General features: G+C 38.9%; 1 protein-coding gene across 4 annotated transcripts in view; it reads right to left on the minus strand.

Moving 5' to 3' along the window:
* TRAPPC8 (trafficking protein particle complex subunit 8) overlaps nt 1–21,426 on the minus strand; it is a 51,502-nt gene extending 30,076 nt beyond the window's left edge. For 2 of the 4 annotated variants that reach the window (XM_051774682.1, XM_051774677.1), the window contains exons 1-11: nt 21,100–21,426; nt 15,354–15,548; nt 12,760–12,843; nt 9,833–9,922; nt 8,357–8,531; nt 7,820–7,973; nt 6,631–6,712; nt 4,938–5,185; nt 3,265–3,380; nt 2,493–2,643; nt 1,107–1,207 (exon numbers count right to left, since the gene is read on the minus strand). In XM_051774682.1, the coding sequence (XP_051630642.1) occupies nt 1,107–1,207; nt 2,493–2,643; nt 3,265–3,380; nt 4,938–5,185; nt 6,631–6,712; nt 7,820–7,973; nt 8,357–8,531; nt 9,833–9,922; nt 12,760–12,843; nt 15,354–15,548; nt 21,100–21,256 (1,553 nt within the window). In that variant the 5' untranslated portion in view covers nt 21,257–21,426. The remainder of the gene's footprint in view (nt 1–1,106; nt 1,208–2,492; nt 2,644–3,264; nt 3,381–4,937; nt 5,186–6,630; nt 6,713–7,819; nt 7,974–8,356; nt 8,532–9,832; nt 9,923–12,759; nt 12,844–15,353; nt 15,549–21,099) is intronic. The other 2 variants (XM_051774697.1, XM_051774689.1) reach the window with 1 other exon arrangement.
* Nucleotides 21,427–22,478: the final 1,052 nt, after the last annotated feature.

Consider the following 22,478-nt stretch of genomic DNA (forward strand, 5'->3'; position numbering starts at 1 on the left):
TGGTAGGTACCAGGTGCCCACCAAGCTTTTCTATCACACCCCCAGCTCAGCAAAAAACGGGGAGATTAGGTTAAAAACCTCATGTGCTGAGATTGTAACTGGTGAGTGATCTCTCTGCCCCTGTCATAGGCAAACCAGACTTGGTTTGGAGGAAGATTAAGTTAATTTACTGTCAGAATAGGATATTGATAAATAAAAAGAGAACTAAAACACTTTTCCCTGACAACTCCTTTTCCAAGCTCAACTTCACTCCCAACTCTTCTACCTCCTCTTCCCCCAAGCAAGGCAGAGGGACAGAGAAAAGAAGTTATGGTCACTTCATAACATTTCTCCCCTGCTGCTTCTTCCTCCACATCTTCTTCCCCTGCTACAGAGTGGGGTCCCTCCCACAGATACAGTTCAAGAATTGCTCCAGCATGAATCCTTTCTGCAGTGTACAGTCCTTCAGGAACTGACTGTTCCACTGTTGTTTCCCCATAGGCCACAGTTCCTGCCAGAAATCTGCTGTGGCATAGGCTCTGTACAGACTACAGCCACCTTCAGGGTTCATACACCTGCTCTGACATTGGGACCTCCATGGGCTGCAGGTGGAAAATCTGCTTCATCATGGTCTTCACCACAGACTGCAGGGAAGCACCACCTTCCTCTCAAGAGCCCTTGATTTCTGCAGGACTGTTTCTCTCATTTTCTCACTCCTTTCTCACAGCTGCTGCACAGCTATTTTTACCCTTTCCTAAATATTTCAGAGGCAACACCAGCATTGCCAACAGGCTCAGCTTTGGGCAGCAGCAGTTCTCTTTTGGAGCTGAGTGAAAAGTGACTGACACAAGGGCAGCTTCAGTTGTTTTTTCACAGCAACCTTCCCTGCAGCCACCCCACTACCAAAGTCTACCATGTGAATTCAATATATAAGTTTAATAAAGCCCTCTGTCAAGAACAGCACAGATCTCCTTTCATGTCATCCTATATTACCTAACATACCGTACACTTTGAAAAGTTACCATCATTCTGTGATGTCATCTGGCACTATGACTGTGCAGGGGAAGAAAGTTAAGCCACCAGGTCTTTCAACTTTCATTGGATCAGTACAAAAGTTACCCACATACTTGCAGATATCTCGATAGGTCTGAATTGCTGTTTCCATATAATGAGCGGGATACGGCCTAGGAGCCCCCGGCTGAAGAAAAGCTGATACTGCTGCCATTTCCTACAAGAGAAATTCAACACTGTCACTGCAGTTTTTTCAACAAATTGTAAACATCAAAAGAACACGTTTCAACAGCTACTAGTTCGAGATCATCTAATCAACTACTGGCACACAGAAGTGTATTCAACACACTGCACCTGATGAAAGGTTTAATACAATAGTCTCTTTATGGCTCTCCTTGTAATTAGCCAGACAGCAGCAGGAGTTACATACAGAAGTGTCTGCAGTTGGCAGTACCCCCAAAATTATGCAGAAGCATTGAGTCAGTACTGCTTTACAAATCCAAAAGATAATTTCCTATTGCAGGAGCAATCTTTCTGATAAAGTAGCACTGCTGTGTATTTAAGATGAGTACTCTTTTCCAACTTTTGCTTAAATGAAATCACATTATCAGCTTCCAAGGAAGCTCTAGTAAACATGCACTCTGAAATTTTACTTCTTTCCTCATGGGGTGAAGATATGATAGCAAAGTTCTTCTGCAGAAAGCAAGGACTAAGACTAGTAGGTTGCAAAAAATTCATCAGGAAGTTAAAATAACTTTTTGGATTATTCAAATGCAAAGCAACTGTGTAGTATAAAAACATACAATTATGTAAAAGTATTACATCAAGATGGGACAGTGCACAAGAATGCTTCCATAGCTCTACGAAGTACAGTTTCAAATTTTATCAAGTTAACCAGACTAAAGGTCTACAAAACATAGCTTCTGAAAACTGTTAAAATGAGCTTCTTATTTTTTCCCAGTAGTCACATTTATCTTGTTGAAAATTATTTTATCAATTCAATTTCTTTAATCTCAGGAGGAAATAATATGTGTTTACAGTGAAATTCAGTAGTGACACACTCAAACAACACCCCTCAAGTTTTAAGTCTCCCTAAAATAGGTACAATACCATATTCATAGTGACCTAGTCTTTGACTTTATGGTAAATAACTATTTGGCCAAAGTCTAAAAGAGATTCTATAAAACTATATTACATCTGGCTTTGAGTTATCAGTTTAAAGATTCATTTTTCTGGAGGTTGTGTTCCAGGTTTCCTCCTTTCCATATTTCACATTTTAAGAATTAACTTCAGTTTTTATTCACAACTTTATTCCCTTCACATAACAGTAGAAAATAAGATTTTAAAATACTTTAGAATTTGCTAAATATACGCAGTAAATTTGGGAAGATCCTTATAAATTTGGAGGGAGAGGGGAGAGATTACATTTTGTTACCTTCAGACAAATATTAGAAATTATTAGAAAAGGTTCACAGAATGTTTATGTTATGTGAAATACCAACCAGTGCTCCAGCTGCATAAAGCATTGCCTGATCATTCAAGAAGTCTTTCTTTGCTGTATGGTAACAGCTATATGCAAGTTCATAGTGTTGCACCAAAAAGCACAAGTCTGCCATTTTCCGGATCTGAAGCTCTGGTGCTTCTGGTGGATATCTATAAATACAAATATTTAAATTCAAAGTCCTCATTTCAATCAACAGAGCAAGACATGTTCTATAAAGCCATCCTTTCTCATCTTAATATCTATTCACAAAGTAGGAATAAAAACCGCATTGCTTCAGCCTTACCCAAAAAACAGCTAAGAAAAGCGAAGCTGCTTCCTCCTTTCTGCTACATGTACTTTGGTTTTACACCCTACTTTCCGATTAACAAGATCCACTGTTCCACAAGATCCACAAGCAAAGCAAGCACTCCTCTTAGCCCAGAAGTAAAACATACTGAATAAAGTATGCAACTATCACTGAAATTGTGCATTAAGATTAACTAATTGAGCTTAGCAGAGCAGTATGAGAAGGAAAAAACTTGCTCACCTGGCTACAACCTGTTATTTCTCCCCATTTCTCTTGAAAGAAATAAATCCACTAAAAAACTATGCTTTAAGGTAAAAAACTGCACAAGGTATAGTACTTTTCATTTCTCCAATTAAAGTCTTTCCCACATTGCTGATTTAGTTCACTTTGCAGAACACCATGAAATAAACACAGGTTTTCCCTTCCCCCCAGAAAAAGATCCATTTCCACTTTAGATCTAAAAATAAGGACTCAGGATACTCACAGCAAACCAGAAGTGTTCTTCAGTTCGTTTATACTTTTCTCTGGAACCTTGCTGCCGCTAAACCATTTTTTAGTAGCAGAAAACAGTGATCTACTCAAGCCTTTCCTAGATATTAACTGCAAAAAGACACTGAATTAGAGCACTACGTTGCAAGACGTAATTAAGTTAAGCTAATACAAAAAAACCAAGCTTCCTAAATTGTTTCTAATAAAACAGAAATAAATAAAAATAGTAAAATCACTAGGAGCACGCTCCTAGACAATTAATCACTGACACCGAGATAGAAGTCGCAATTCATATATTTATTTCAGACAGCTGAGGTTCATTATACTTGCTGTAAACTGCAGACATCATCTTAAGAACTGAAACATTCAATGTATCTATTTGAAATCTAACGGAAAATCTAATTTTGAGTGTTAGTCCAACCTAAAATCTAGACTAAATGCATATTAAGAGAGAATCTTCTCCCCAACACCATCCACATGAAACATTACCACATTGTGAACATCAATTTCAAGTGTCAAGGGTACAAGTCATATGTGCAAGAGCAAGGTTACACAACTTTTTTTCTTTTAGGTAATTTCCACTAACAAGGAAATTTCCAAAGGAAATTACCATTCCCATGATCTCAGGCAAACTATATATCTTTTGAAAAATAATTTTAAAAATTGTAACAACTCACTCTTCTTAGCATGATTAGGAATCTATCACTGCATTCCTAAGGGCAAGGCTGTTTGCTACACTTTACTTTTGCACTTTTTTAAATGCTTCTTCGTAAAACTTTCCAAGTGTAAACATGGTCTGCACACACAAACCCCCAAAAGTCAATTCAGAGAGTGAATGTTCCTTACTGGACATGATACTTAGTATCAAAATCCCTCATACTTAAAACTATAACTTGAATAGACAATTCAAACAAAATACACTGCTCAGATAAGAGACTAATATTTGGGTCCAAGTCTTAATGCTAAATACAGTAATTTGATTATACTAAGGTAAGTCAATCCACCTCTGCAGCTATTTAAGAGTATATGAAAGTGAAACACTTGTAAAACAAAGGACTTCTCTGTGATCATAATAACTTTATTGCATGTGCTTGATTAAACAGGGGCATGATATTAACTACCACACTTCCAAAAAGTCCAAGTTTGAGGGAAGTATATTCAGCTGCAAAAAATGCTGAGATCAACACAGCTGCATGATTCAGAGTGTCCATGCATTTCTCCTCTGTCAATAGCAACTGAAGTATGCAGCTTTCTTTGCAGATGATTACTGATAAAATACATTTCTTAAATTTAGTTGTGTATTCTGATGCTAAAACACAAAAAGTCCATTTTGTTCCCTGTGCCAGAATCCTTCAAAAGCATAGAATATAAAGATTTTAGGGGCAAGGACAGATTTCCCTGATAACAGTTCAGACAGGTTTTTACCAAGAAGCCACCTTGCACTGAAGCTGTTGATAAAAACTAGTTTTGTTTTTTTTAAAAAAGACAAATTAAGCAAAAATTATAACTTCAGCTATTTCTCTTAAATTTTCTTAGTTTTCAGACAGACCACTGAATCATTAGACACCAAAGGAAGAAATACTGCCCAAACAGATTTTTGGATACCTGGAGTTATGCCCAACCGTTTTTCCTTATTATGGCACCAAGTGTTTTTAAGGGTAAACTGACCTGATCATTTAGTTGCCGAATTGTCTTCTCTATGTGTGGCAGAAGTCCCCGGAATGTGAATTCCTGTATGAACTGCCTAATTCGATCGTGATCTGTGAGTGTTAAACAAGCACCACGAGGCGTTCCAGAATTTGACTTCTTTGAGTCCTGCAACGATGTAGCAGCCTTCGTGTAATCTGCACTGTCCAAGCTGCCACTGGGATGATCCAGTTGAAGGGGGTGAGTCTTAAAGTTATTTGACAGGCCATCTATTGAAAGATTGAAACCAAAACCCCCATAAGTATGAAGTTACTTAAACATTTTGGGTTTTAAAGGTCATTTTTATTAACCGCCTTCAAAGCCTTCCTTACTCAGAACTCTGTTAAGGAAAGCTATTCACCAATTATTCTGCACTACAGATCAATGCTGAGCAATACCCAAGTATTGCATCACTCCTCAGATTCTTCAGAAAGTTCAGGGAATCTCAAGAACTAAAACATGGCTAAGTATATATGGTTTTGGCTCTCAACCACAGTGCAAAAAATCCTCAAGTACGCTGACTAATATCAACATTAAAGGAAAACTACAAAAAACATTAAAATCAAAGTAAAACATTCAAGAAAAGTTAGAAATGCAGCAATTACTACAATAGTGCCATTGGGTCCATTCGCTTTCTTCTGCTTACATTTTATGGTAAAAAAAAAAAACCAATCTCATTTTCCAAGCAATCATGACATAAAACAATCTCCTACAAAGTCCTCCCAGTTCAGTGAGAAGGGCTGCTCACCATTATTGCATTTAGCTACCCAAACCAGGCTGAGACACAGCTTCACTCTGAGACTTAAACAGTTGTCACATTCATTATTTCTCTTCTCTATAGGAAAATCAACTTGTCCTATCTGACACTGAGCAAAGCTGAGCTGTGAAAGCAAATCTTTAATGGATTTTACTCATGAAATATAAAGCTGGGTATGCAAAGTTCAGTCAGCAGCTCAAGACGACATCTGGGCTGCAGGCCCTAGAAAGATACTTTTATAGGCAACTGCAGGTTCTCCTACATACAGAGGTCTCAGCATGCCTCTCAAGTCAGGTATGAAGGATCTGGGAGGCAGGCCAGACAATGTAGGGTGCCTCACTTCTTCCCTATTTCATGATGCTCCTCATTTGAATCCTACACAGCTACCTTAAAAATTTCTTTGAAAAAGGTCATGCATTAAATTTGCACTCCATTTCATCTACTATCCTCTCCCCCATCCACAAACTGAGTTGCAAGGCAAGTGCTTCCAAACAACTCACAAACTAAGTCACTACTCTGACATTTACAGACTAAATGCCAAAAACAAAGACAAAAAACCCTCCAGAAGCTCAGGTTTCAAGTTATACCAGAGCACACAAACCAAAACTTATTATTATGAAAATTAACCATTTAATCCTATCTTACTTTTTACTAGCTGCCAGAGTTTGCAGAGAATATACTTTATCTTACAAAATATGAGCCCAATACATCATTAGCCACCTCATTAAGGATATATCTACCAATTGCCATCTATCCAGTAGCTCAGTACCACAGCATTTTATTTGGTGGACACTTAAAGCATTTAGAAAACTATTCCTTTGAATTCCCTAACAAATCACCTAAGTGATTAACATCTAACACATGAGACAGTTGTGTAAATTCTGTAACATCAATGTTCTGATAAAGTTATAAAAATACCTTTAATTTCACTGTCTAAGCCATCTGATATCAAGTGATCAGTATTCTTGCTTGAAACAGCAGTATAATCTTCATAGCAATCCTGCCAGAAAAGAGAAAAAAGGTAGAATTTTAAGACTACTAGATTACATACAAAAGTCAGTAAACAGTACTTGTCAGCTTCAATAACAGCTAACTGAATTATTACAAAAACATGTGTGTTCATATATATTAATTTCTGTAAGTAGTTTCTGAGGCTTTAAGAAACTGTCCTAAAGATGAAAAGTTATATTCACCAAATTAAGCAAGTACCTTCTCACTTGCTCAATTAGCATCCCTGTCAGCCAAAGCAAGCAACTCCAGCTCTTACATAGCAATGCCTACAGCAGCAAAAATATACTCCCTAAAGCAGTTCCTGAACAAGTTCTCACATGTTAATTAAAAAAAAAAAATCCATGTTAAAAATCTATGTTGCACAGTTGATAGGGGACAGAAAAAAGATCTAATCAGTCTATGATGGAACATGACTTACTGGTTCTTTTAGCTCATAGAATATGAAATGCTTTGACTTTCCAGTGTCACTTAGATTTGGGGAAGAGCTATGCTTTCACAAACCAACCTTTTAATCAGCTGTAGTTATAACTGCAGCTCAATCAAAAGCAAACTTGAGAAGGAATATTTTTGGTCCTAAAGCCAAAAATACAGGCATTTATGGCAAACTGAACTCAAGAACACACTAGCACTTGCAATCTTAGCAGATGACAGACCAGATTGGACCGAAAGAAAAACCACACATAGTCCCACAAAGCAACACACCCACACTATTTAACAAAGTACAGAAGACCCAGAAAATAAAAAGCAAAGAGTGAAGAAGATGTAAGTAAGTAGAAAGTAGAGTTACTATGAATAGGATATTTCTGAGGTTACTTCCTCTTGTCAGTGTATAAAGCACAAAGTCTTATTTCAGGGCTCTTGTCAGTCTATTTCAGACAGTCTAGTATTTCAGTGCTCCTTACTGTCAACTGTCCTACTGACAGAGCACAGAGTATAGTTCTTAGAGAGGACTCATCTTATGCCCTCACAAAAAGTCACAGCTATGTCAGAAGTCCATTCTGTAGAAACACATACATAAGACTAAGTTAAAACTTTAACCCAACTAAAATAGGCTTTCATATGCACTTAATAAACTGTTTTTAGAATACTATAGTACCTGGTTCTGGATAGTATTTTTCTGAAGGTACTGACTCCAAGGATCTGGTATCTGTTCATCTGTTCCTCTATTAGACACCCGAGAATTTATTTTCAGCAAATAGCAACCCTGAGTTCCATACCTCTGCTTCATCTCTTCATAAATGGAGTCAGCTCTGAAAAAGTAAAACATTTACTCTGTGTTGATATCAAACTAACTTCATTTACTGCAACAAGCTATTTTAGACTATTATCTATAGTAATTAAAAGAAAAATTCTCCCATTTTTAAAGTAGTCCTTTATGCAAAAGTAAAATTGAGACTATTTTGAGAATTAGTTCAGCAAGCTAGCAAAGAAAGCATCTACCTCAAAAGCTGATTCTTTTCATGTAATGTAAACACAAGAAGTAGACCTAAAAATAATACTTAAGGAAATCTGCCTTGATAACAGCATACTGGTAAAGGCATCCTACTGTATGTCTGATCTCAACAGAATTTATCGACACAAAAATTTCAGTCAAAGAGCTCATCTGTAAATTCACTGAAGGCAGAAGACCCACCTTTGTTCTTCTCCTGTGCTTACATCATGCAGTAACACGTAGTATTTGAGCGTGTTTGGTATAAACCACTTGGGATATGAGTATTCACTACTATGCTGAATCCGATGTTGCTCTTGAGACAGCTTCAGAAACTGCTCCACAGGCTCTGGTTCACTAGAGGAAACTACGAGCATACCTAAATTCATCATTAAGGACATACCAAGGGAACACAGGGACAACCACTGATCATAACAAAACAGGAAGGATATAAAAGAAAATACATGAGTAAAACACTATCACAGAAGTACATGCAACTAGAATTTGGCCTCAGACTCAGTAAAAAACAGCATTTAAACAATCAGTTAACTAACAGTTGTAACACAATGCAAGAGGAATGTGCTCCAATTCTGACACTGAATCCAAGTTTAAGGTGATACATAACAGCTTATCCAAGATTTGAGATAGAGACCAAATGTTCATATAGGAAACATATAACTGAAATTCGTCCCCACTGGACTTTAGCTTTCAACTTCCACAGAGAGCTGGGACTTTAGGTTACTACCTGAGCAACAGCAACGACCACTAATCATAAACACAGCAACATATTCTGAGTAAAAAGCAGAAGTGTTCAGATTTTTACCTCACTGCAACTACACAATCATTAATAAGGAACATCCTGCTCTGCTACATCTATTCACCAAATCAAAAGACATTAATTCAGAGAAGCCAGAAAGCAAAGTTGTATTTTAAATGCTACTAGAATTCAGAAGTCAAAGGTCAGAATCAATATTTTGTGAAGTTAATTCTACTCAAATAGCTAATGGCCATACCTTTCTACCATACTAAAATGATAATGTACAGTAAACAGAGTAGGTATTATGAAGCCTGCAGCATTATAATTATTGTAAAGCTGATCAATGGCTACACCATGAAACAGTGAGTATTTTTATTTTCCCTGTAGAAAAGCAAATCAGGCCTAAGTTTTGGTAAAAAAAAATAAAATTAAAGCATTCAAGCATCTTTCTATACTTCTTTTCCAAAATAGCTCACAGTTCACCAATTTTCCAAAACATCCTCTCCATCTGCTTTAAAAAAAAGCTATAAAAAGCAGTAGGTGCATCCCAAATACACAAACCTCTGTTGTGGATAAGAGACAGTCAACAGATTCCTAAACGGTGACAGCAGAAAATGTTTTAGAGTGACAAAGTTCAGTTTACAGGTTACTGGTTTAAGAGTTCACTTTGACACAAAAAAGTGTGTGGAGAAGGGGGGAAACAAACAAACAATACAAACAGCATAAAAAACCCTCCGGCCAAATAATAACCACAAAGAAAAACCTGACACCCTTATGAAACTAGCTTGTGTAGTTGGACATATTGAAAAAAGATATGGGATTCAAAACATAATTGCAAAAGAGTTACTGCAAAACTTCAGTGTCTCCTACATTACACCTTGTAACAGCCTCCACTGGAGCAGCCTGTAACACTCAAAGGATACATGCAACATAGTGGTTTAAGAATTCGTGATCTGATGCAGGCATGGACTGAAGAAAGCACTCTCTGTAAGACTCAAACCAAGGAGTAGTAGCTGCAATACACAACAAAACAGGACAAATTAGACTATTCAGTGAAACTTCTGCATACTAACTTATGAAAAGGAAATATGAAAGACTACACCTAAAAGTGAAGCTTGCAAACTCTTGACAAGGTTTGCATGGCAGGGGAAAGAAGGGGGAACAGTCCAAGGAGAAAGCATCTAAAATACACACAAGTAGGAGAAACAGTAACACTTTAAATCAAATCCTGTGAAACTGAATAGCATGGTAAGTACCGAATTCCTCAACACTGTAGGCTCACCTCTATTCAGTTGTTAAACTACCTACTCTTTACCACCCCTTTAAACACACACACACACACACACACACACACACACACACACACACACACACACACACATTTGGGAAAAAAAGAAAACAAAAAATTGCTCTAACAGTCACTGAATTTGCTGAGCTAGGGATGCAAGAATTAACCACATTTTTGAGGAGCTAAAGATTACCAAAATTCTATCCTACCTGTTTGTCTGAAGCCTTTGTTAAGTGTTGGGACTTGGCTTGACAGCAGGTCCCTCCCTATGCTTTGCTAAAATAAACAGCTCAGCTGTCAGCTAGCAAAGCAAAGACCCAAGAAGATAAAACTTTGGACCTGAGTTGTGCCATTAATGCCTCATAATTTTAACCTGTCATGTTCAAATGCCCCTTTACAATAGGGATTTCATTTTCCTAAGAGTAGCAAATCAAGGGAAACCAAGGATGTGTGGGATATCCAAAAACACATGAACCTTGTCCATTTCTTCCCACTCCAACTATCAGTCAAGCAATGAATTATTATTTCTTCTTTCAAGCCTGTTTTAGGCCATTTCAATTCTCTAACTCCTTCCCTTAGGTGGACCCCAGAGGAAAATCAATTCACTTCCAATAACCTAATTTCACACTGAAGTAACTGGAATCCAGTGTCAAGTAACCCAGAGTGATAGCAACTAGCAAACTAGAAAACAGTAACTAGTACAGGAGGTAAAAAGCATTAACAAGAAATCCTGAAGGTATTTATTTCCTGTATATGGCCCCAAAAAACCACATTGCCTTATTTAACTCCCACAAGAACTTCTAATGTTTTGTAAACCTCTCATGCACCCCCCGCAGGGAAAAAAGAAAATAAACAAACTACCACCTTGATTTCTTAAACTGACTTTAGGAAGTAGGTTCATTTTTATGTTGGAATTATCTTCTAGTGCACTAAGTTAATGCATTTTGTTTAATCCTACATTGTCAAGCCATCTTAGATCAGCTGCATCCACACAGAAGTCAGACAGTCATGCTTCATAACTGAACTTCAGTCTAGCAGTCAGCACATCTCACATAAAGAAGACCAATAGGAGACAAACTTCTAGCTTTTGATTACAGCCTTTCTAGAAGCTGCTCTCTGAGTACTCACCTAGGGTATAAAAAGCTCTTGGCTTTACTTAATCCTACATGTAAATATGCCAACTATTTAAATTAAGGAAAACACAGCTTGTTATTAAAAACAAACCATGAGAAGGTGATTCATATACATATATTTCACAAGTATAAAAAGGCTTGCACTAACTCAGGTTCATGGTAAACAACGTTAAACAACTTAAGGTAGGATCTTCAACCTCACTGTAGTTTCAAGTGCTGTTTTCAAATTTTCACTTCTGTTTTGCTGCTGAATCACAGCTCTTTAAAAAAATCTGACAACAGTTACAAATAGGGAAGTACAACTTCGTTTTGTGAGGTTCCCCCTCACCCCCCTTTCGCCTTAGGCCTATTAAGAACTTAGGAAGTGACCTCAAAGGCAACTGGATTCCCTCTACACAACCACAACATACGTTAACAGGATTCACTCAAACATTTACAGGGCTATAATAATTTATAATAGATACTTAAAATAATAAACATACACCATATTCAAAACAAAGGCAGTATTTGAAAAAAATTTCATAAGACACTACAGCAGTGCATACCAACACTGTGTCATTTAGGTATCCAGATCTATGTTCGGCATTTTTCCAGTAATATATTTTCCAGTATGCTACACAAGTAGAACTGAAGTTTATGCAAACTTGCTAACATGTTCAGAAGTTGTTAAGAAAAAAAAGTGGTAAGTAACGTTTGTACATAACAGTTTAAGAATGAGAAGTCTACTTCATGTAGTTTTGTACTCTTTAGGCACTTAGCAGCATCTGAACAAACACTATTGAAAGGATAGCTATTACTAACCAGAAGCATAAACTTTGTTAAAATCTAATACTGAAAAACATAAAAATCTGGCTCTTAAAGACCACAACAGCCTCACTGTGAGCTGAGAGGCCAGTAATCAAATGGTTTGGTAGCAATAAGTCTTATAAACTAGGTGAAAACTTATTAGAAGGCTTTTTTTGTTTTAAGAGTCATACTCCAGAAAGGATGTCAATATAGCAGAGGCATATGTGCTCTAAGTACAGACAGCACTTGAGTTCCAATTCAAAAAGTGTTACTTTCCTCTGAGAAGGAAGTTCTGTAGAGAAGCAGAAAGTACATTTGAAATACAGCACAATAACAGTATACAGTTCCATGGGATCAAACAATCCAGTACTTTTACAGCATGAGGTAAATTTCCCACCACCACTGTTACCGACTGCAAGGAAAGACCAAATGATTTTGATTAACAAGAGCAGAAATGTGACTAAAAGAAAATTAAAACAACCATCACCAGAAATTTTTCATTTAGGGGGAAAAATGGAGGAACACACGTCTACGCCAAGAAAAGTGCTAAACAGTTATAGCAGATGGTAAGGAAAGGTGGATGGGGCACATGGAAAAGGAGTAAAGGGCAATCTGGCAAATCGGCACCAACCACAAAAAATACCTGAATAAAACGTGGATGTGTTCAGTTCCATCAGTGTCTCTTTCCAATTACTGTACCAAGGAACACTAGCTTTAACTGAGCGATCTGATAGAAAAAACATGATATTATTATACTAAAAAGGGTCAGGTGCAAACACACTATTGGCTTTTACACTCTGGTAGCGTGAAGTAGAAAAATTGATAGCATGCGGGCCCATCAGGGGCACTGAAGACATTTGATTCCAGCTAACCTTAATCTTGAGTATTTCAGGCTCCTCAACATTTGACAGTGTACTTTCATGGAAATTAATATTAATTCCTAGTTCAGCCCCAATTCGAGGCTTGAACAAAAATGGAAATTCTATAGTGTAGCAAAGATTTAAGTTTTATCTTGATATTATTTCTATTTTTCTAGTTGGAAGATACTCTAAACCTAAGGCATTAACTTCTGAGATTTCTCAGCCTGTAGTACTCGTAGAAGTAACTGAATACATTAGCTGCTGAAAGTGGTTGCCCCAGTATTTTCCCTCCTCTCCATCATATTCCTGCATTGCTTCATGCCAGTATTAACATCATGCAGTCCTGAAAAAACATAGCCAGGGAACTGATCCAGCTGAAAAAAATGTTTTCTTCTCTGACATATTTTAAGTCTTTAGTGGAATCGTTTTTCCTCACTTTCTACATGCACAAGTACGTGGGAGAAGCAGGGGTGGCTGAACATAAGTAACCTTTCAGCATTCAACCAAGTCTATCAGTACAAGATTATGGAACTATGAGACTATTAAACAACAATTCTAACAAAGAAGGATTACAAACAATTAAATCAATACACCACAGCAGTTCCAGAACTTTTCTGAAAAGAGAGCAGGATCACGATCCCAGTGCCAGAAACACTCATACCTCAGTTTCTTAAACATTTGTGTCTTTCTTCAAAGCAAACTGCACTTGATCATAATTTAAAAGATTAAGGAAATATTTAATATTGCTATCCTAGAAAACTAATGCACACACATCACCCCACCACTGTCAAGGAAAAAAAAAAAGAACAAATTAAAGAACTGATTAGACTATTTCACATTTCATGCCAAATAACTATGTTTTGGTTTCAGGAATGACTGCTTCCATTGGTTTCAACAAAATGCTCCAAGAAAGTTGGAAAAAAAAAAAAGTTCCTTAGTAAATACTTTTAGTTTTCTAAGCAGAAACAGAACCCTACTTGGCAAGCAAGGGTTGCCAAGTTCCTCACATTCTCCTGCAATATAATGGGACACAAGTTTCTTCACCAAGAACGCTGCCAGTGCTTTGTGCTAAACTCCTAAAATGGGATTCTACAAAGCTGTTACGTGATTTTGTCCTTCTGTATGATCTTAAACATCTTATACATCTCTCCTGCTGTCAAATAAGCATATAGTCAGTCTGAATGGAAATGAGAACCTAATCACTGAGACAGAAGATAGTCAAATATGACCATTTGTACATCTGACTCTCCAGGAGCAAACATGAAAAATAAACTACAAAGCACAGCTTAATATAGCCACTATTTTCTCCTTTTTCCAGTACCTCACTTCTAAACTGAGATCATTAGAAATCTTATGGAAAAGTCTATTCACTGAAATCATTCTGCTTTCTTTGGGTCTTCAAATCTCTAGAACTGAAGCAAACTTTTCATCAAAAAAACTTCACAAAAAAAGTCAGTTCACTATTTGACAGATAAACAAGGGCACAGAAACGGAAACAAGTGTGCCATTTTTCCATCCTCAGCAGAAGGAAAAAAAAACCCTCATACATCAGTGTACTACAACAACATCAGTTACTAATCCTCATGAGGTTGTTATCAGTCTCTTGCTATAGCAGAGACAAATTCTTCACTGCAGGCTGAACTTTCAATACAATAAATTATGGATGTTTAAATAGGGCAATGCATACATGCTTTGAACTAAGTCTGTACTCAAAGGCTTTAACGGATTAGGGTCTTAATTGGGAGGAGTTTAATCTTCTCAGCTCCCAAGATCAGGTCTCATTTAGTATTATTCACAATACCTCATCACTTGGAGATCTGAAAAAAAAACATTTTTAGAATATTCTAGTCATTTTGACAGTGAAATATGAAGCACTGAGTTTCATGGGGAGAAAAAACGCAAGACAAGGAATCATACACCTTTCCTCAAAATCTTTTTATGACAACTTTATGAACTCCATGTAATAAGTAAAAACAAAAATAGAAGAAGCCATAAAGATGTAAATTAGTACCAACATTATAAATAAGTACTGATATTTATTCAGCCGAGTGTAACAAGTCTTGTTACAATCCATTTTGTAACAAGAAAATAAGACAACCAAAGCATGACTAATTTCTACTTGAAAATAATGATTTAACACAAGTTCAGAAGAATTACAACACTAGGAAATACTAAAGTTATTAAGTAAGTTCAACCACTCTTTTAGCATCATATAAACCCAAAACTATTTGATAAATCTAAAGTTACAGTAAGAACAATGACTCAAACCTGAGCATCTCTGAGTAATTTCAATACGTGTCGTGAAGCTGAAATCAAGGTTAGAAACCTTACAGCAAATTCCAGTTCACGTCACGAAAAATACAATATCATTACATACCACTAATGTTGAGATCATAATCTCCAGCTGTGATCACATTAGCTACCAGTCCTTCAGCAGGCTGACTGACAGACACAACATCATTCAGAAGTTTCCGAATGGCACCAGGTTGAGGTGGGTGAGTAACGATGCTGTTGACAGCAATCTTCAAATTTTTGATTATGTGAAGCTGATTATTAGGATCTCTCATGTGAACTAAAAAAGAAAAAGAAAACGCTTTGTTGAGAAGTATAACATAACAGACAGTTAAAATAGTTGTCATGCATTAGACTTTTTACAACACAGTTTTCCCTTTAAGATTACTTCACTAAACTTCTCCATCACCAATTTTAGATCAATCCATAATACATGACTATCAAAAATGAAGTGGGGGAAGGTAGTAACAGCAAATTAGTTCATGTTCAACATTAGGCTTCTCTAGGTAAACTGATTAAAACATAGCATAGGATTTTAGCTTGTAAGAATATCCACTACAACTAACAAAGCACTCAAAGTGCACACCCTACACTGCTATATGCCCTTCTACGTGGAACATACTGAACTTTCACAGAAAGCTTACAGGAACCACATATGGATTTCACACATCTCACGTTTTGAGGAATCACCAGTTTCCAAGAAAACCCCAGTACACAATAAATAGCATTTAAGAAACCTGACAGGGAGAGCATACATTCTTTCATCCAAAATGAATATATCCTATGAAGACAGGCTGAGAGAGTTGGGATTGTTCCTCCTGGAGAAGAAGAGGCTCCAGGGAGACCTCATAGAAGCTTTACAGTTCCTAAATGCAAACTGGCAAGAGAGCTGGAGAGGTAAGCAAGCATTTAGTGACAAGACAAAGGGGAATAGCTTAAAACTGCAAGAGGGTTGGTTTAGATCAGATATTGGGAAGAAATTCTTTACTCTGAGGGTGGTGAGGCACTGGAACAGGTTGCCCAGAGAAGCTGTCAAAGCCACATCCCTGAAGTGTTCAAGGCCAGGTTGCGTAGGGCTTTGAGCAATCTGATCTGGAGTCTCTGTCTGTGGCAGAGGGGTTGGCCCATTGCAGGGGGTTTGTTCTTTAAGGTTCCTTTAAACCACTCTATGATTTTTAATACTACAACTTCCTTTTTAGATTCTTTGTGAAACTTGCTCCTTCAAGCCATCTGTTTTTAAAAAAGTATTCATCACATTTTCAACACTCATTACAATTCTGGGCCTGCTCTGATTTTTCATGTAATTTTCCCCTATTTCAAACCACAACCACCACCAATCAAGCCAGTTTTGTAAGTTCAGGCAGGACACACTGACTATGGCTGCCTAAGCCAACTGGTGCTACCACATGCCCCACAGTACAGCCCTCAACCAACTCTTCTGTATTTTATTTTCACAAATCCCTGTACAGTATATAAAAGGTAGTGCACATAAAGGGAAAATTCTCATACTTCTCATCTTTCAACTGATCATACAATTCATACCATGAAAGTCTGAAATTGAGTCTTCAATCCCCTCCAGCCTGGAGAACATATCACACCATTTACACAAGCATTTTCAAAAGTAAAATCTAAGTAGCCCAAGCCAAATCACACAACATGTGTTTACAATCCATCGTAAGTGTTAAAGCAGATTTCTAGCGCAGTTGAAATCTTAACTAGCATAGTTCTACCCTCCCCAATCACATACGCACTCCCAACCTTTACTCAGCACTGAAACTCATGGGAAAACACAGTAAAGCAGTTTAGAAAATTGGTCCTACTCAAGAAACCTAATAATTTGTGGGTTTTTTCAGCTCTAAGTTTCAGGCTACATATCAACACAGGGAAGGGCAATTGTGCTGTCTAAACTTAATTTGTCCAGTTCAGCATTTCTAACAGAAAGCTGAAAGAGTTGTTTTGGGTTGGGTTTTTTTCATCTTATCACATAGGTAAATTATCAACTCTTCTGCTACATGATTACTGAAAATATCAAAAGTAAAGGAAGTGGGAGAGACAACCATGAAACTAGTTTGCCTTCACCAGTGAAGCTGTAACACTGCAACTCACCCTTGGTGCCTATCCTAAAATATAACAGCCATAATAATGAAGAGCAAACACATTTCCATACAGAACACAGATGACATTTCTGGCATATGTGCAATGCTAAGGACTGAAATAACAGACATAGCTGGAACCCCATAAAGCACTTTTCTTAATGCACAATAAAAAAAAATTTCTAGCGTTACACATTTCTTTCAAGTGTTTAGGAGAACATTTCAGAAAGTACTTTACCAGAAGTGCAAGTAGTCACATATAATATTAGAGCAGTATCTTTCTCAACAGAAGTTGAAAATCGCCAGATGCTGACTAAAATACTCACAAACAAGGAACTCCTAACATCAAACTAAGCTCAAAAAACACAGCATACCCATTAAATGTCCTTCATCACTTGCTAGTTGAAGTGTACACTGTAATTCTCCCTCCCACCAAGACAGCATTAGTTCATATAGTATTTTTAAAGACTCTTGAAAACAGGATGCTATTCTAAAGAAAACCTACCTATACAATATATATATTCATTAAATTAGGCATCAATTGTTATAACAAATGCAATAGTTAAGAAAGACTGCCACTTTGAGAATAAATATGTAGGTATAAAATCCTCAATATACTTTTATTTCCTTTATCAAAAGAAATTGAAAGTTTGGGGAGGGTTTTGGTTTCACTTTCCTCTAAAGTCAAAACTCACCAGGACTGTAAAGCTGTTCCTCTCACTTTTTTAACCATTTCAATAACAAAAAGCAACTTACCTATAGAAGTCAAGAAGGTAAAAATTATAGGACAGACCATTCTGAATCTGTGCTCAGCATTTCCTACCATCACAATTTGCTATATTGCAAGGGTATTTTCAGCTACACCAACATTAGCAAGTCACTGACAGGCCAAAGTTGATGAGTAGATTAAATAATGATTAGTGCAGGGGGCGGCCCCCTAGATCTACACTATGTGGGGTTCTACTTGAAATTAGATATAATCTGGCCTCATTGGATTGAGCAACCTCGAGCAGTGTGTGGTTTTACACTACTTGAAGAATAAAGCAGCATTTTTGGCCTTCCCATCTCTGTTAACACATGTAGGATGACTGATATATGCAGAGTAGACAGCTCAGCTTAGTTCCTGTGTATCAAAACTGTTCTGCACATAAATCAGGAGATTAATTTCATAACTGCATAAGCAAGAACTCTGATGAGCATGCAGCCTTCAACAGGTTCACAAACCATGTAAATCCTAAATTTCAGACCAAAATATCTATTATGACGGGACTCTAAAAATGCAGTAGCAAACCTGCGGCTGAGTTTATCAAATTATAGAAGAGTTCAGGAAGCAATGCATGTACTTTAAAGTTTTGCACAAATACAAGGGACAGCTTAATGCCAAAAGAGAAGAAATGCTAATAAACCCAATTTTATGTTACAAACTCAATGAAATAGCTTCTAAGTAAAGATGAGAGTATTACTTTAAAAAGGACAGCATTTCACACTTCCTTAGGAAAACACAGAAATGCTTACAAATTAAGATGCCAAAACAGAATCACAGAATAGTTAGGGTTGGAAGGGAACCCTGGAGATCATCCTGTCCTGCCCCCCTGCCAAGGCAGGGTCACCTGGAGCAGGTGACACAGGAACACATCCAGATAGGTTTTGAATGTCTCCAGAGAGGGAGACTCCATGACCTCCCTGGGCAGCCACTTCCAGTGCTCTGCCACCCTCAATGTAAAGAAGTTCTTTGTCATGCTGAGGTGGAGCTTCTTGTGTTTTAGTTTATGGCTACCACTCCTCACAGAATAGTTATCAAAATAATATCACAATCATATATGATGATGACAATAACAATCATATGCAGTGAAACACACAGTTGTGGAGGCATGGCATGTACACACATTCTGCTGAACCATGAGCAGATCATTAATCATGCCTCTCTTCCTCTGAATTTGACATGAAAAGCACCATGGAAAAATTTTACCACTGATTTTGGTCAAACCTATTAAAGTAGAGAAATTTAAAAACTTATCCTATGTTTTCAGTGTTGTGCACTTGGTACAGTTAACAGTGTCACTATGCAACAGTGTTTGTGCAGATTCCAACACACATGTTCCCCTGTCATAGACTTCCACCAATTCTGGAGCTTGAGAAATCACTTACCATTGCACAAACTCATTAGGAATTTTATTCCACCAAACTACTCTTCTGCCTGAAGAAAATACCTACTACGGCTTTCCTTACCCTCATGCATGCTGGCTTCCACCACAACAAGTTACAGACAGCATGCAGGAATATGTTTTTCATGAAGCCAGAAGAGGAAGTCACAAAGAAGAACAACTGGAGTCAGGTCTGTGGCCTGTTCAATTCAAATACACAAAGTAGTGCAGCAACAAAACCCTATGTCCCAAGCTTTACCCAGGTAAACTGAGGATGACTGAGGTTTTCCAGCTCCTTAACTGTCAAAACAATTGGAACAAAAACAGTTGCAACTAAGCAACACAAGAATGAAGTGTTTTTCAAGGTGAATGCTTCATTTTCAATAGTCTGCCTGGTTTGGTTTGCTAGATGCATTTTGAGAGCCTTTCACCAAAGAATCTAAAGAGATAATTAACTTGAGAACTCTAAGGAAGCAAGCGTCTGCATTTATTATTTTTATCTCTGCTGCATTCTCACATAGCTCATGAGTGTTGCTAAAAAAATGAAAAACATTTATAAACAAATCTTAACAGGTTACTAAGACTTACCACAGAATTAAGAGATTTTTAACACAGAGTAGCTTTTAAGTTGATGTCATTTTTTTTAAAGAGAAATGCAAAAATCTAACTCAAGAGACAATACAAGTTCCATTTTCTTGCATTGTTTCTTCAGCACATGACATGCAGAGGCTGAAGTCTGAGATACCAAATCTGACAAATGTCACTGCATTACTATCCTGACAAAGAGCTCTATTCAAATTGCTGTCCCGCGTACTATTTTGATGAGCAACAGCTTGAAACACATAGGTAAGTTAAATTAAACAAAATAAAACAAACAATTCCAGATAGTAAGTTAAAGCATTAGAGCACACTACGGTTTCCCTCCAGTGGCCAATTTCCAGTTCTGCCAGACTTCACGTGGTCATTTCAAGGCTGCCACATGACCAGCTCAACTCCCACCTTCTCTTTGCACAGGTCGTACTCAGAGAAACGTCACCCAAAAAAAAGTATACAGGATAAATCTACAGGTGAGAGAAAGACTGAAATGACAACGTTTCTGAACGACTGACCACACTTTCAACAACTAGGTATCAGAAGTGTGAAACCCAGTAAGATCCATAGTAAGAGTCATGTACAAATACCAGCCAGGTAACAGCAAAGTGGTTTCAATGAAAGACAAAAAATCGTCTGGAAGAGCTGGATTTACAGACACTTTCCTCTTCCGCCGTCTGATGCCTCCAGAAGCCCAACTTCCCAGGCTGCGCAGACTGAATGAAACTAAGCGGTCTTAAGAGCTGTCACCTGCGGCAACCCCGGCAAACGCAAAGCCTGTCCCAGCTCCAGGTGACACCCGGCCGGCCGGCCGCCGCCAGGGGCCCCGGGAAGGGGTGTCTCCCCCCGGGGAAGGGGTGTCTCACTCCCCGGGGAAGGGGGATCTCGCCCCGGCGGGGACAGCCCCGGCGGGACCCCCGGAGGCCGCGGGCGGAAGGGAGGAAGGGAGAGGCGCCGCCTCCCCCGCCCCGTGTAAACAACCCGCTCCGCTCCCGGCACCGACCTTCCGAGGTGAGGCGGCAGAAGGGCCTCACCAGCTCGGCGAAGCTGAGGTTGTTCCTGCGGGTGAGCCGCTCTGCCTCCTCGCTGCACAGCGCGGCCACCAAGGGCACGAACGAGTCCTGGATGAACTCCTGCACCGACTGCACGCACTGGGCCATCGCCGCCGCCCGGGGCCGCCCGAGACGGCCCCGCCACCTTTCTGCTCGTTTCTCCGGCTGCCCTCCCCGCTTCCCGCGGCGCTGCCTGTGCGCGGGTCCCGCCCCGGCCCCGCTCAGCGCCCGCCGAGCGCCGCCATGTTGTGTCTCGGCCGAGCCCCTCGGGGAGCGCCCGCTCCCGGCGGCCCCCGCGCCCGCTCATGTGATTGGCTGAAGGGGCGGGGCCGGGCCGAGCCGGGGGAGGCGACGGTGGCCGAGCTGGGGGGGGGGGGGGGGTGATCTCCCTCTGCCCCCCGCGCGGGGACTTGGTGCGGTCCGAGGTGGGGAGGTGGGGGGGGCGGGCGAGGGGCCCTGGGATGTCCCGGGGGTATCCCTGGAGCCGGGAAGCTGGTTTGGCACCCCCGAACTTCCCCTCATAAAAAAAAGTTCTGCCGGTTTTATTAAGAAAAAAAAAAAAAAAAAAGCCCAAAACAAAAAACCTCCAAAACGAACAACAAAAGCGCCAAAGAAATCACCCCAAAACAAAAACAAAACAAAACCAAAACGAAAAAAAGTGCCAAAAAAATGAGATCAAAATTAAAAAAAAAAAAAAAACAAACCAAAACCAAAGCAGTTATAAAAAAGCACCAAAATAACCCTAAAACAAAAGAAAAAAAACCAACAACCCCACACAAATAAAACCACACCCCTAAACCCCCTGGATGGTTAGCTATAAACTAAAGGAATTTCACCTCAACATGAGGAAGAACTTCTTTACATTGAGGGTAGCAGAGCACTGGAAGCAGCTGCCCAGGGAGGTCATGGAGTCTCCCTCTCTGGAGACATTCAAAACCCACTTGGATGCATCCCTGTGTCACCTGCTCAAGGAGACGAGACGGTGCCTTGGCAGAGGGGTTGGACTGGATGATCTCCAGAGGTGCCTTCCAACTCACAGTTCTGTGACCCACTGATTCTGTTAAAAAGTAGAGTTGTTTGGGTGTTCTCTGGCAGATCTGTCAGTGCTCAGTTGTATGCGTGACATTCAAATGGGGCAAAATAGCTTCATTTTTTGAGATCAGCCCACTAAGGCATGATATCATACACAGTCCTTTTGCATTCATCGCTTAGGGAAGTGACATGGAAGGAAGGCGACAACGAGGATCAGTATGAAGTAAGGAATTTTGAACGTGTTCTTTACGAATACGGAGTATCATAGTACGGCTGGTTTTAACACCCCACCAAGAAC

This window comes from Manacus candei, unplaced genomic scaffold (genome assembly GCF_025592945.1).
Source record: "Manacus candei isolate 608988 ecotype Guabito, Panama unplaced genomic scaffold, ASM2559294v1 h1tg000008l, whole genome shotgun sequence".
NCBI classification, from domain to species: Eukaryota; Metazoa; Chordata; class Aves; order Passeriformes; family Pipridae; genus Manacus; species Manacus candei.